General features: G+C 45.4%; 1 protein-coding gene across 1 annotated transcript in view; it reads left to right on the top strand.

Moving 5' to 3' along the window:
- Positions 1-15,876, top strand: part of lrp5 (low density lipoprotein receptor-related protein 5) — a 52,548-nt gene that overhangs the window by 23,717 nt on the left and 12,955 nt on the right. Inside the window, exons 11-14 of the mRNA XM_069685884.1 lie at positions 121-292; positions 14,171-14,387; positions 14,470-14,623; positions 14,711-14,846. Coding sequence (XP_069541985.1) covers positions 121-292; positions 14,171-14,387; positions 14,470-14,623; positions 14,711-14,846 — 679 coding nt within the window. The remainder of the gene's footprint in view (positions 1-120; positions 293-14,170; positions 14,388-14,469; positions 14,624-14,710; positions 14,847-15,876) is intronic.

Genomic DNA, 15,876 nt, shown 5'->3' with positions numbered 1-15,876 from the left:
TGTTGGATAAATCCAAAAATAGACCTCCTGAAGCTAACGTCTGATAATCATAAGGCTAGGACATGTTAAAAGCCTAATTTCCCTGCCTCAAATCAGCTCCATCCTCTCTCTTTCCCTCAGATTCATGTACTGGACCGACTGGGGCGAGCATCCAAAGATCGAGCGGGCCAGTCTGGACGGGATGGACCGGCTGGTTCTGCTCAACAGCTCGCTGGGCTGGCCCAACGGACTGGCTATAGATCACAGCGCGGGGAAACTGTACTGGGGAGACGCTAAGACGGACAAGATAGAGGTACGTCTCATAAAACCGCATGTATGTATGTGTGGAATCGTCCTCTGTGTGTGTGTGTGTGTGTGTGTGTGTGTGTGGCTCCAGCAGCTGACACACAGGATAGTAATGATGCAGGGGAATGCAGAGCTTGACTCGTGTGTTAGATTGTTGTTATCTGATCTGGTCTCTGCTGGTCCGGTCTGGTTCTAGTCTGGTTCTGATCTGGTCTCTGCTGGTCCGGTCTGGTCCAGTCTGATTCCACTTCCTGTCACCTGTTTCCGGTGAAATCAGAACTTTCCAGGGATGAAGACGAGCTGGTCCAGCGCTCTGAATGCGTTTGATGTTTATGAGCGGCGAGTCCGCAGGCTCTTGTTTCAAACTGCAGCAGGTTTCACTCATCAGTGTTTCCCCTGTGGGCGAACATGGACTCATCAGTAGATCATAATGAAACCTTACAGCCACATGACGCTCAGTGGTCCTCAGGTTAGTTCTTCTTATTTTATTGATTAATGGTGGAGCTTGTACCTGTCAGAAGCTCCCTGTGAGGAAGATCATGAACGATCGATGTCTTAAAACACTCAAAGTCAAACTGGAAGCAGAGGATGATCTGCACTCTTAAACACAGACTCATCTGATGAGTGGCTCATTAACGTTCCCTCTTACAAACGGACTGCTTCTTCCTGGTGTGATGTTTTAAACAGAAACAGCAGCCTGTGCGCCGCCTCCTGTTTCCCTGCTCTTGCTTGTCTTTGTATGTTTCTCGTTGTCGATCTCAGACTCAGACTGAAGACGTTATAACTGTGAGCGAGTCTGGTTAAAAATGATTAAATAACCTTCTAAAGCTCACAGCAGGGCTGCACAAACTCACACTCATAACTTATTATGACAGATATTAAGATCACAGTATGAGCCATGATAAGAATCAGAATCAGGTTTATTGCCAAGTACACATACATGGAATTTGTTTTGGTGCAGAACAATTAACACAGAACAGAATAAAAACAAGTAAAAGACTTTAATAAAATACAGGCAATAAGACTAATAATATAAAACGTATAATACAAAATATGTGCAGCAGGTGATTAAAAACTGTACAGATGTGCAGGATATTAGTGAGCGCAAAAAAACCCTGATGATCCTGATGATGTCACAGTAGGTGTCTCTACAAAGCAAACTTCTTCTCTCTTTAGCGTCACAGAACTAAATCATAATGTTGCTTCGTCACACAATTTCACTTTTATCAAAACTGCAGCTTCAACAAGAGTTAAAGTCGACAGAAGGGACGAGTGCAGATTTTGTTCTGAGTGTTTTTCTGCAGGTCTCAAACATTGTATGTGATGGTAAATTGTGACAGAGGTCAAACAGTCTGAATGAGGTTTGATCATGACAGGAGCTGCAGGTCGGCAGGTCAAACTGTGCCTTCAGGTTCAGCATCACAGGTGAAATCAGGTCACTGCTGACAAAGTGAGAGTGCTTACATTACTGAGCCACAGCAGTGTGACAGACAGGACACTCTCTGTTTCTAATATGAACACAAGTAAAACTTAATAGAAGCTTTCAGTCACACTCTTAGCACTGAACACTTGCACTGTTGAACACAGAGAGATGTTCTGATTTCTCTTTCTTCCTGATACTTGATCAGAGAGCTGGACACTAAGTCCTCCTCTGACACCAGTGTGAGAAAGTATTTGAATATTATCATCATGAGGAAACATGGATAGCTGACATTTTGTTTGCTTTGACTCATGTCACACTCTCTGCTCACAGCGAGCTGTTGTTCCTTTACCTGAAACAAGGTCGTTTTTGGGGACAACAAATGATGGTTTCAGTTTGGGCTATCAGAACAACTCTCCTGTTGCAGAGACCTCCTGCATGAACTCTGTGGATATTTTCAAAGGGTTTGTTAATGTGTTAAAAAGCTATAGTTGAACTTGTCTGGTTTGTATGTGAGCAGGTCTGCAGGCTCGGTGTGAGCAGCAGAGGAAACCAAGTGAGGCAGGGTGAGAGGGTGAGAGGGGGGTTGCTGTTGTTGTGCTTGCCCTTCCCCCCTCACCCTGAGACTTCTGCAGCTCCTTTAAAGCAGGTGTTTCTCCTTCACTCCGTCCATATCAAACACCCTGTCTCTGTATTTTTATTCATCTGTTTCCCCCCTCTCTTTCTGTCCCTCTGTGCTCCTCAGAGTGTGTCTGTGTTTGTGTCTGTGTTTGTGTCTGGTTAGCGTCGTCGTCGTCGCTGTGATTCGGTCGTTTACTCGTCGTTCTGTTGTCTGCAGAATATCGCCCGAGTTTACCCGAGTTAACATATTTCCATTGCAGCAGAGAGAGGAAGAGAGAGGAGAAGAACAAAAGAGGGAATGCCGGAGCTTTCTGGCTGAATGCTTACCAATTGAAAAAAGGTGGCTGCTCTCCCTCCCTCCCTCCCTCCCCCGTCTCCCCCTCCTCCTCCCCCCCGTCAGGGTGAAAGGACCCACCTCAAAGGGCTTTTTCACGTTTCAGCCTTGTTTTTATCCTGCTGAAAAGAAGTTGCTGCTGGGTGTGAAGACATTTTCATTGTATGTCTGCCTGTGTCTCACTCGTGTGTGTGTGTGTGTGCGCGCGTGTGTGTGTGTCTGTGTGGGTTTATGTTCTGTGTTTGTTACACACATGTACGAAGGCTCAGGCTAAGATTTGAAGCCACAGTGTTATACCTGGATGACAGAACAGGAGATGTGCTGCAAGTTTCAATTATTTATTGTTTGTTTGGTTGGCGGACGGCAAATTCACCAGGAAAGGATTTTTAATATTTTTAGCACAGATGTCAAACATCTGATGGGTCCTACTCTTTTATCGTTTTGGTCATGTGTTAGATAAAACTTGAAGATCACCTCATGCTAAATTATTATAAGAAACACCGAAGTCGCACAGTAACAATAACAAAGTAACTGATCAAGGTAGCGGCAGAGCAGCAGCTCCTGTGTCCTGTGAGCTTAAGTCAGTGTTTTTATGAATGGAGTCTGGTGTGTGTGCAGAGAGCGATGTAACGTCTGTGTGTGGTTAAAACAATCATCTTCCTCTGTAACAAAAAGGTCTATCTCTGTAGGGATCCTTTCTGTCATGTTGTCGCACACTTAGAATAACAATCTGAGCCTGTCAGTGGAAACAACAAGAACTTTTAGTGGACGACCTTTGACCCATCAAGGATTATGTTGCAGCCATTACAGCCTGTTTCACTGCTGCAGGATGAACACATCTACTGGAGACAGTCACACACTTTTGTACGTTTTAGTCAGAGTTTGTTTAAAAAAGAACCATGGTTTAAAAACATCAGAATTGGCCTTTAAAAAGCCCAAATGGTGTGTAAGTGTTTCAACATTTGCTGCTGCGTCCTCACTGCAGGCTTTGTTCCTTTGTGTCAGATCACAAACACAAGAATGGATGGTAAAAGTTAAAATTCTTGCATTTGAAAAAGAACCTTTAATTTGTTCAATCCTGATTAAATTCTCTAAATTACGACCAGACCACATCAAACTCTTCTTTTACACATCAAACAATTAATTCAGAAGCCCTGTTAGAAAAACACTGAATAAAACCTCAACTTCAGGAAAGTAATCTTCTTCTTCTTTAAGATGTGTCCCGCAAATTAGATCTAGTCTTTCAACAAGTTAGTGAACATCGTGCTGCAGTGTGTTTGAGGCCTGGCAGAGTTTGGACTGTGAAATCTTTTATACGTCAGATTATTGACTGTATTTGTGGTGTGTTCGTATATAATTAAATATTGTTCCAGCAGGTCTCCTTCAGACAATGCGGTGCGTGTCAGAGAGCTGAAAGCTGCACAGCGGCCTTCAGTTTACCTTTTGAAGGAGAGAAAAGAGAGAGAATGATAAATGACCGAGGCAGACTGAAGACTTCGACCAGGAGAGCTGAAGGAGTAAAAACTCTCTCTTTTTTTCTCGCCTGTTCAGGGCAGGACTGTTACGCTGTTATTCCACCACGCTGCTCTGAATGACGGGTAGTGAGGCGGGATGAGAGGGCTCATGAAAAACTCTCTTTCTACGTGTAATCACACATTGAAGCAGTAATATGACGGCTCTGTTTGGTTCTGTGTAAAAACAAAGAAGGTGTAACGGTGGAGCTTCCTCACGGCGCTGAGGTGGAATCTTTGTATGAAAAGGGCGTCTCTCTCTCTCTCTCTCTCCCTCTCTCTCCTTCTCTTGCTCTCTCTCTCTCTCTCTCCCTCTCTCTCCTTCTCTCTCTCTCTCTGTTTTCAAGTATTTTTAAAGAAATCTGACTCCCCCTCTGCAGCCTCCCTCCCCTCCCCCTCCTCTGTGGAAAAAACCCTCTGAAGTTACCGCACGGGCACCCTCCTTTTCAAAAGGAGTGTGAGTGTGTGTGTGTGTGTGTGTGTGTGTGTGAGGGTTCACTGCTTTGACTGATGTGTTGCTTTCTCTGCACACACACACACACACACACACACACACACACCCACAAAACGGCTGCTTTGTTGTGATTATGCAGATTGACTATGCGTAGCGCCATTCAATCACACTGTGGAGCCATATGGTAACACTTTTGTGAGTGTGTGTGTGTGTGAGCTGGGACTTGGAGAGCTGGGAGGTGTCTGGTGGAATTTCCCCTCTGAAGGCCCTGCACCTTGTTTGAATAGAAACTCTCTTACCTGAGTCTTATTCTAACCGCGTTCTTTACTCGAGTGTTTTCTTTCTGTGATACGTTTTACTTTCACTGATCTGGATGAACTCTCCTGCTGCTTCCAGCTCCTTCAGGCTGACCAGTGCCCAGTGTGATGAGCTGTTAGCTCGGATCAGTACCAGGATTTCTCTGATGGACACCAACTACCAACGTTCTGTGTCAGCTGTGGAGCGCCTGTCCATCTGTCTCCACTGAGTGGCAGTTTCACTGTATCTATCAAGTCACACGTGGGCTGAGATCTGTCTCACTACAGCGCTATGAAGCCAAAACAAACAGATGTTACTGAGATTTAATGACAATAAACACGCTGAGAGGATGCTGCGATAACTACATCAGGATGCAGGTGTGAGCTCAGGCTGTGTCAGGTCTGTCTGCAGGACGACAAGAACACTGCTTTAAAATGCTCGTTTTTTGAATGGGGTTTGGTTTGACTGTTTCTGATGCAACATCAGGAGGTCAGTGTCAAAACGCTGCTTGGCTTTCTGGACACAGCATCCTGCAATCATGCAAATTCATGACATTTCAATGGACTGGTGCGGAATAATTACACTTCTGAATACCATAATCAACCAATCAGAGCTGTGTAATACATCCTGATGAACACATCGGGGCATGACTCTATAGAAGATATCTGCATCATCGTCCACGTGATGCAGTCAGAACGTTAAAACATGTATTTTAAAGCTTCTGTATTTCCTCTGTGAGCTCAGCTGAAATTCAGGATGACCATAAACCAGGAGGTGAGGGGTTAACACAGCATTACATGGACTATTTTAGAGCAGGAATGTGTTACGGATAAATATAGTGTTCAGTGTAAGACAGTTTGAACATGTGACGAGGACATGTGGAGTGCTGAGGACATGGAAACGTGGCGATGAGAGGAGAGTTCTCAGTCTTCGGTGAGGATGAAGATGAAGACGGGAGCTTTGTCTCTGCCTCTCAGAGCTCAATGGATCAATTAGATAAAAGATTAAATGAAGTTTTGTGTGCTCGCTGGCCTCTGAGGGGCTCTGTGCCGCCCCGGAGCTTTATCCCGGTGAGGGCCGTGAAAGATGATTTGAGACGCTTTGTGAGACGCTGGAGCCGCTCTTTAAAACACTCGCTGTGCCCATAATGGAGCCGGCAGCCAATGACAGGAAAACACATACTCTGAGGCTACAGCTCGCTGACAGGCAGCGGCACACTGAGCTTCCTGTTCACTGGTTTAACTGGAGATGTTGATGAATCTATGAAGCGCAGAGCAGCCTAATATAGCAAATAACAGCTAGCTCCAGTTCACGATGATGGAACGTGCTGTGGATTGTTTTTCAGTTCTTCTTGGTCCTGAACTTCCAGCTTCCAGACTTTCATATTTCCTACCTGCCCCTGCTCCAACATTAAATAGTGCACATGTAGCCTGAAGTGAGGCTATAGCTGTGTCCCGATTCAGGGGCTGCATCCTTCGAAGGAGGCGGTCCACGGAGGATGAGTCATTCCTCGCCTGTGTAGACGTTAAAGCCGACCTGAAATGAGACGGTCTGGTCTACGGAGGACGTCCTGTTTGCATCACCAGCTGTTCCCGCTCCTAACCTTGCGTCACCAAACGCCGCTCCTGTTGCCTAGCGACAGGTAGCTAGCGGGCTAACTAGCTAACATAAATAACCTCAGGTAACTTAACCTATTAAAGGTAATTTGTTTCAATGGCCCTTACATTTTTTTTAAACATGTGTAACGCAGCTATTCGACTGAAGTTGAAACAAAAACCTTTTACATTTAGAAGTTTATTATTCGGCCGTGTAAGAGTCTGCTATCTAGTTTGAATTGGTGCGCAATGAATCATGGGATACGTTGGGCCGCGAAGGATGCACCCAGTGGATCCTTTGTGGCCCGGGAAAAGGAGGACGCATCAGAAGGAGCCTTCGAAATAGGACAGCCTTCAAGGCGTCGCTGTGACACAATCGGCCTTTAAATACGGCCTTTGCAGGATGCAGCTGCTGGATCAGGACGCAGCTTATATGTTAATAAGTGAAGTGCTGTGGATGTGTTTAATCAGAATTTAAGACTTCAGTCTTTTCTGTGATATTGTCTTCAGTTTTTTGTGTCACATCTGTGGACATAGAAGAGTCAGTGTGGAGCTCTCCTGTGGTTTGAAGGTTTGGTCAGAACTGTAGCTTCTCTTCATTTCCAGCGTTAACACAAAGCAAAGCTTCACTGACCTTTTCTACCAACATCAGCACTTAAGACGTGTGATCAAAGACAGACTCAAAAGGACCAGACAACATGGAGCAGTTTTTACAGGTCTTATGGCTGGATCACTAAATGTTCTGTAGTTTCCCCTGTTGAAGAGGCGAGCACACGTCTCTGCGTAGCACACTCGGTCAGATGTGATGTTGAACAAGACCACAAACAAGACATTAGCAGTCCTTCACAGCCCCTAAGCTGTGTTTTTATGAGCAAAATGTTATTAGTGTTTAATGGATTTTAAAGATAACACGATGTTGTGTTTCACAGCCAAAGCGCTCTGATGTGTATCATCCTATCTTAATCAGAGACAGGAATAAATCAGTGTCATACAAGCGATCCTTTGTGAGGGTGAAACCAGACCAACATGCCGAGGCGATAAAAGAAGCTCTCTTAGTTTCAGAAAGGAAGCCTCTAGTGTCCTGCAGGGGGCGACTCCACTGGGTTTAAAATAAGTCTGATCCTATAGAAGTCTATGAGACTCCTCCTCTCCTGAGTTATTCCCTCAGTAAACATGTTCCTAATGAGTTTATGGTCTCAGTCTCTAGTTCCAAGTCTTCTTCAACACAACATGATGTTCATTTAGTCACTGATGCTCCCGTTTAGAGTCACACAGCGAGAGAGAGGGGAGGGTTTAGGGCGGGGCTACCTGTGATTGACAGGTCACTCCCTTGAGAAAAAGACTGTTGATTTTTATCAGGAATACGTTTCGTTTGAATTCCCTCCAGCTCCTCCCTCTCGGCCTCACTCTCTGGCTCCAAAAGACAAGATGGAGACGACTAAATGGTAAACTCGAGGCTTTGGAACAGCTGTCCACAAACAGTCGCTTGTGTATCGTCTGAGCCCTGAGCTCATTCATAATGCTAATCAATGGCACATATTATTGATGTTAGAGCAGGACATCTCCTGTGTCTGCCTGAACACATGACAAAATACCTCCATGTAGATAAAATAATCCTCTTACACCTGTGCGGCTCGATGAGAATAACGCACCTGGTTAGTGGTCTTCACGGCTCGTACTTGCTGTTGGTTGTAGCTCATTAACAGAAATCATAGTTTAGTAAGATACATGACAGACGCATCATACCAGAGCTCTGACAGAGTTGATCCTGACTACAGTCAAACAGGTTGTGTGTTACTGTCATCACAATCAAAACAGGCAGGTGAAGACACGTCAGATAAGGTCCAGCTCACATTGTTTGTTCTGTTTATTATTATTTGACAGTGTCACAGGGAGTGTTTCTGCATCGCATGTGATAACAACGCACGCACAACATCTTCATCAGCAGCCTGAAGTTCAGAGGTTTGATCCTCTGCTCCGACACGTTTCTCTAAATCCTGATCGGCTTCCTGTGTGCCGATTCTCAGGTTAGAGAGAATCACACACACACACACACCTGTTGCTGCTCAGAGTTTCCAACGTAGCCTGGTCTCTTCCTGTTTCCCGCTCTGTCGGAGCTGCGTGTGCTCCTCCATCCCCGTTACCACCGAGTGACAGCAGCCGCATGTCTCATTTCCTGTGGGAGCTCAGCCTTTGGCACACAGGCAGAGCGTGTGTGTGTCAGTGTGTGTGTGTGTGTGTTGTGGCTGAGCTCATGTATCCCATTAGAATGGTTATATTGTGGTCTGATGTAAGCAGTGTTGTGGTGAGCAGCTCTGAGCGCACAGCTGTGTGTTTGTTTGACTGAGACACAACAGACAGCAGGTCGACTTCTTTTCATACAAGCTGCAGAGAAGCTTTAACATTACATCAGTAATAACAACAGACTTATGTTTAAATAAAGCTCAATACGAGATAGCTGTCAGCTTCATGTTTTTGTTCATATTTTTATAAGCTTAACTTCACTTTCATGACTTTCCTTTTTTCATTAGCTGTGACACATTGTCATCTGTGCAGACAGAACAACTGCACCTCTGCAAGCTGAAAAAGTGTTTGAAATAAACCATTAGACTTCATTCAGTGTATAAAGTAATTTATCTGAAGTATAGCAGGGATCCTAAGAATGAGTCCTCAGCTTCATCTCAGGCTCAGACTGAAGGATTTCTGGACTTGGATGTTACTGTGTTGTCTTCATCAAGCTGGGACCTCCAGCAGGCGTTTGGGAGGTTTGCAGCCGAGTGTGAAGCAGTTGGGATGAGAGTCAGCACCTCCAAGTCTGAGGCCGTGGTTCTCTGCCGGAAAACGGTGGATTGCCCCCTCAGGGTGGGGAGTGAGTCTCTGCCTCCAGTGAAGGAGTTGAAGTATCTCGGGGTCTCGTTCATGAGTGAGTAATGCGGGCGTTGTACCGGACCGTCGTGGGAGCTGAGCCTGAAGGCAAAGCTTTCCATTTACAAGTCGATCTATGTTCCAACCCTCACCTGTGGTCACGAGCTGTGGGTAGTGACCGAAAGAAAAGTCTTCTGCAGGGTGTCTGGGCTCAGACATCGGAGGGAGCTCAGAGTAGAGCCGCTCCTCCTTCGCATCAAAAAGAGCCGGTTGAGGTGATTCGGGCATCTGATCAGGATTGCCTCCTGGGCGCCTCCCTTTGGAGGAGACCCCCGGGGCCGACCCAGAGCTCGCTGGAGGGATTAGATGTCCCGTCTGGCCTAGGAAAGCCTCGGGATCCCCCAGGAGGAGCTGGAAAATTGTGTTGGGGAGTGGGACGCCTGGGTCACCGGACTTCTATTGACAGGAATTAACATCTATTGCAGCATGGTTGGTGTTTCACTCACATCACGTGTGTACAGGGGGAGAGGAGAAGAAGTGTGAGGACCCTGATGTAGAAGATGGAGAAAGGAGAAAGGCAGGAGGCACAGGAGAATATTTTATACGCTACAAATCTGATCATGTAAAAGTAGTGGAAGGACAGGTACATCAGGACATTTACATTATTGGCATCGGTGATCTGTCAGCCTCCCGTAGCTCAGTTCAGGATGCTTCCCGCTGCAGGCAGGTGTTTCAGAAAGGGGATGCTAGTGACTGTAAACGGACGCAGTAATCTTTCCTGTTGGGTGAAAAGTTTCAGGGTTCATGGTGAAACAGTGTCGACCCTCCATGACTCCATTCATCGTGTGTGTGTCTTCGTGTTTACCACAGAATCAGGGTGTGTCTGTGTGTGTGTGTGTGTGTGTGTGTGTGTGTGTGTGTGTGTGTGTGTGAGCGTCTGTGAACTGTCCTGCGACGGTGTGACTTCTGCCTGCGTGTCCGATCAGACCTTTGTTACTTTTGTGTTAGCTCTCTCTTTCTGTCTTTTTGTCCTTTTTTTTTCTCCTACGTGTCCATCAAGAAATGAGACGTTCTCACACCCAAAATGAAGAAAGACGGGGGTAAAAAATCACGCTCCCAGTGCATAATTCTTCCCTGAAAAAGGCAGCGGAGAGAAAGAGCGAGCAGGAGAGGAGGAGAGGGAGAGAAAGGGAGTCTCTCTGCCATCTTTTCACTGGGATGGCCATGTCTAATTGTGTCACAGTGATAAATGAATAGGTTTTTTGTGGAGGGGTTGGGAACCTCCCTTGGATCAGAGGCCCATCAAAGTGAATGGTTTATTTTTTCTGTTTGCTCGCCCCCGCCCTCTGAATGGGTATTTAAATTAGTATTCACTAAACAGATAGCTGGATACTCGGCTGCTCATCACAGCAACAACTCTCATTCTTCAGATTCGGCTTTATTTTCCCTCGGGCGCGCAGCAGCACAAATATGCGAGCTGCAGAGGTCATGGTGAAATAAATCCAAATATGTGGTTTATTCGAGGAAATGTTTTGTGAAATCCAGAGTTACTGGAACTCTTCAGCTCTTACAAAACTCATCCTTTGTTACTGTCAGTTTGTTTTCCATGGAGGTAAACTGAGTTGCAGTTTGAGTTGTGTTTGGCTCTGAGCGCTGAAATGGTCTCTGTAGTCGTTTCCTTAACACAGAGGTTCAACCCCCAATGGACCATTTCCTGTGTGTGTGTGTGTGTGTGTGTGTGTGTGTGTGTGTGTGTGTGTGTGTGTGTGTGTGTGTGGACAAAGGAGTCAGTGTCTGTTGGCATCCATGCATTACTTTGACTTTCTCTCCTTCTTCGTGTCTGTCCTTCTCCCCTCCCTCTCTTCAGTATCACTCTGTCAGTGCAGGCTGTTGGCTGGGCGATAGCACCATATTATTGTACATTTGCAACTCTTTGATCAGCTTACATCTACTAAAAAGAATGAGGGACTTCCACATTTATTTAACCTATTTGGAAATTATGACAACCTTGATGACTGAAGAGAGAGAAACTATTTAACACTGAGTTTCGTCCTGCAGTACATCTTATCACCACAGGAGGGCGCCTGTAACACACAAGCTGCAGGAAGTGCACAGCCCCTTTGAACTTACTGATACTGTGGCTCACTTCAGCATCACCTCACATCCCATCATGCGTGCTAACAGCCATCAGTAAACATGTCCGACAGTAAACACGGCCATCAGTAAACATGTCCGACAGTGAACACGGCCATCGGAAAACATGGCCGACAGTGAACACGGCCATCGGAAAACATGTCCGACAGTGAACACAGCCATCGGTAAACATGTCCGACAGTGAACACGGCCATCGGAAAACATGTCCGACAGTGAACACGGCCATCGGTAAACATGGCCGACAGTGAACACGGCCATCGGAAAACATGTCCGACAGTGAACACGGCCATCGGTAAACATGTCCGACAGTGAACACGGCCATCGGTAAACATGTCCGACAGTGAACACGGCCCAGAGTAAACATGGCTTACAGGAAACATTGCCGACAACATGGCCATCCGAGAACATGACCATCAGTGAACAACATGGCCGACAGCAAACACGGTCAACACAGTGAACACGGCGGACAGGAAACATTGTCAGCTGTGGTGTGCTCAATTCGGGGGGAAGGGGGGGGGGGGGCATCTATGTCTGAAAAATCACTGCAAAAGTGGCATCAGCAGATAGTAAAAATGTCTAAGAGTAAAAATGGCCGATCATTTGTTGTTGAAAATCTTAATGTTGATAAGGGGACAATGACACGGCTGTTAGCTAGCTAGTCTTGTTGTTTAACAAACTGTCACTTTATATGTACTTTGTGTCAACTGTATGCAATCGTATTGACTCTGAATATTGCTAGTATAGCGTTAGCTTTGTAGCTAATAGCTGATCTGAATTGTCTACGAGCCATCTGTTAAACCAGTAGCTGGTCTGTCTTGTCCTCTGTCTCAGTAAGTTCAAACTAAAATGACACTGTGCATCATATAACGTAATCTACTGGTAATGTATGTGCGTGCTGGCTGGCTAACGTAGCAGCGCCTGGCAGCAGAAAGTCTGCCACAGGCCTGTGTGCAGAGTCAGAGTGAGTCTAAACATGGGCGTGCAGCCTGCAGGACACTGCATCACACAGACCACAGGAAGAAAGAAAAACACTGTGCAGATGAGCCGAGTGTGTCTAAAATTAAAGCATGTGTCTATTTCAGTCCCTGTCAGTCCAGTAATAACCCGGGCGGAGAGCAGGAGGGCCGCACATGAGCTCTAATTGCAGCCTTCTAGATTGCAGCTCTCACTCTCTCTACACACACACACACACACACACACACACAGGGGGGATATGTTGGCTGCCGTGTCTGTATCAGCTTTCAGTCTCGTAATAGATGCCTTGTGACTGATACATGCACACGCACACGCACACACACACACACAAACACAAACACACACACACACATCAAAATGTTGTCTCTTTGGCCTTACCAATGTTAATGATAATTTAACAAGCATTACTAATCTACATTTCCATGGAGCTTACTGAAAAATAAACAAGAGAAATCCCAAAGTCATAACACCATTGTGCCTTTGTTTCCACTGTTTTAGATTTTCAGATTAAAAGCCTCAAATAAGTGCTCTTGTCTGGGAAATCTAATTTAATTATCCATTTATTGCCTCCATACAACTCATGGTTTTATGCATGTTATCATAGTAATCTGCTTGGCCACATCACTCTTTTCAATGCCACCAGACTCCATTGACAAAAAACATAATTTTTCCTTGCAGAGCAGGACATGCTTGTCTACTGTTGCCCTGATTTTTTTGTATTATTTTCTGTGTGTTGGTCCAAACTAACCATAATTACACCAACGTCAAACAGTAATGCAAACAAACTAACTTTTTGAAGCAGCAGCAGAGCAGCATCTCCTGTGAGCTTAAATCAGTGTTTTTATGAATGGAGTCTGGTGTGTGTGCAGAGAGCGATGTAACGTCTGTTAACGTTAACGTTAAAACAATCATCTTCCTCTGTAACAAAAAGGTCTATCTCTGTAGGGATCCTTTCTGTAATGTTGTCACACACTTAGAATAACAATCTGAGCCTGTCAGTGGAAACAACAAGAACTTTTAGTGGACGACCTTTGACCCATCAAGGATTATGTTGCAGCCATTACAGCCTGTTTCACTGCTGCAGGATGAACACATCTACTGGAGACACTCACACACTTTTGTACAAGTCATTAGCACGAGAGCAGGCTCTCCTCTGTCATTGTATGTTAAACTGTCAGTTTGTGATCACATTAGGAAAAGAATAGACTGGGTGGAATTCCCCCTTTTAAATCACTTTACAGCCATGTTTCCATTATTTCACCCTGTTCTGCAGAGATCAGTTATTTCTGACGCTCGCACACTTTCCTGTGGACATCCCCGTTTTCTGACTGTTTGTGTCATCAGTTAGTCCATCCTGCTTCCTACTGCTCTCCTCCCTTCCTGCCCCTTTACCCCCAACCTCTGTATCATATGAGTTCCCCCTCCAGAGGTCAGAGGTCAGGGTCAGCTGCGGAATAGCAACTATGGCGCTGATGGTGGATGCTCAAGGACATTTCAGTGAAGCTGTCACCACATTCTTTGGGTCATAAGAGGAAGGGTTTAAGCGTTGAATGATCCTTTTATTACATTCGACCATAAAGACTGTGAGGGCACAGGAATTAGTTTTTTACGTGCCTCTATCCGAGGACGAGCTCTGAAGTCTCTTGTCTCCTCTCTCAGGTGATAAACGTGGACGGCAGCAACAGACAGACTCTGCTGGAGGACAAGCTGCCTCACATCTTTGGCTTCACTCTGCTCGGGGATTTTATCTACTGGACGGACTGGCAGCGACGCAGCATCGAGAGGGTCCACAAAGCCACGGCCGTACGAGAGATCATCGTCGATCAGCTGCCGGATTTGATGGGGCTGAAGGCGACGAAAGTGACGGAGACTTACGGTGAGGAGCAGAACATGCGGAGCGAAAATTACAACACGAAAAGGTGTTAAATATGATTATAAACTTTCCCTCCTTCCTCCAGGTACAAACGGCTGCGCGGTGGATAACGGCGGCTGCAGCCATCTTTGTTTCTGGTGTCGGCAGGCTGTCAGCTGTGCCTGTCCCATGGGGATGGAGCTGCTGTCAGACCTGCAGACCTGCGTGGTGCCTGAGGCCTTCCTGCTCTTCACCAACAGGTGAACTATACCTCAGTACTTCCTGCTCCTGAAAAATAAATGATTTACTCTCTATTAAAAAAGGAACATTTCCTGCCGTCTCCGCAGGGACAACATCCGCAGCATCTCTCTGGGTACCAACAGCAACGACGTGGCCATCCCTCTGACGGGAGTGAAAGAGGCGTCTGCTCTCGACTTCGACGTGTCTGAGAGAAGAATTTATTGGACAGACATACAGGCCAAGGTGGGTTAGAGTTTGTGGTTAGGTTTTTGCTAATAAGATGAAATTTTGAATTGTTGTCTTCTGTGATTCTCAGTCGATTCACAAATGTAAAAAAAAAGGATGTATGTGTTTAAAGCAAGTGTTCTGGGTTTATTTACTTTATAATACTTTTAGGATGCGTCATTCCTTTTCACCCAGAGGTTAGGTGACGTTAGTGGAGACCTGCACAGTTTTGGATGATGAGATAAGCTGCAGCAGAAGGGCTGTCCTCCTAACAACAGCACAGAAGATGCAGTTAACATTTTTAAATGAAAACACTGCAAACTCACACTTCTCTTCTGTTTAGTCAGAAAGTGACAGACTGCTTTACCTCCAGCTGATTCATACACTCACTTACTGACTTTGTTCCCTCCTGTCTTGTTTCTTGCTTGTCCTGTATTCACTTTCAGTTTGGACAAAAACATCTGTTTAATGAAACTGTAACATTGTAACATATTGCATTTCAGTCTGAGTCTGAAAATAGTGCACGCCTTCCTATTTATTCAATCAAGAAGCAGACTTTAAATTGGGAATCGATTCTGAACTGAATCATGACGCCAAGAAAAAAAGATTTCCACCTTCAGAGCACTGATTCCCAACACTGGACCTCGAAGCTTAACTATTATATATATATATATGTATTATATATATATATATATATATTATATATATATATATATGTATTATATTATGATTTGATTACAAGAATGCATCCATAGGGGGCGCTGGTTTAGCTCAGTTGGTAGAGCAGTCACCCCATGGACAGAGACACAGTCCCCAGCGCACCGATCGCTGGTTCCACTGCCGATCTGCGATCACTTGGGGATGTCATCCCCCACTCTCTCCTCCCCACATGTCCTGTCTCTCTTCAGCGTAAAGGCAAAAGGCCAAGAAAAGTTATCTTTAAAAACTGCATCCCTATATTAACTCATCTGTAACACCTGAACAAAGTGCACACAAACAAGTGATCACAGAAACAGGAAACTAAAGTGATGGACAAAAGACTGGACAC

The sequence above is a fragment of the Semicossyphus pulcher genome, unplaced genomic scaffold (genome assembly GCF_022749685.1).
Source record: "Semicossyphus pulcher isolate SPU_LCO1_2020_fin unplaced genomic scaffold, fSemPul1.0.p SCAF_8, whole genome shotgun sequence".
Taxonomy (NCBI): Eukaryota; Metazoa; Chordata; class Actinopteri; order Labriformes; family Labridae; genus Semicossyphus; species Semicossyphus pulcher.
Note: the sequence above shows the minus strand (reverse complement) of the source record. Positions and strands in the feature narration are given on the sequence as shown.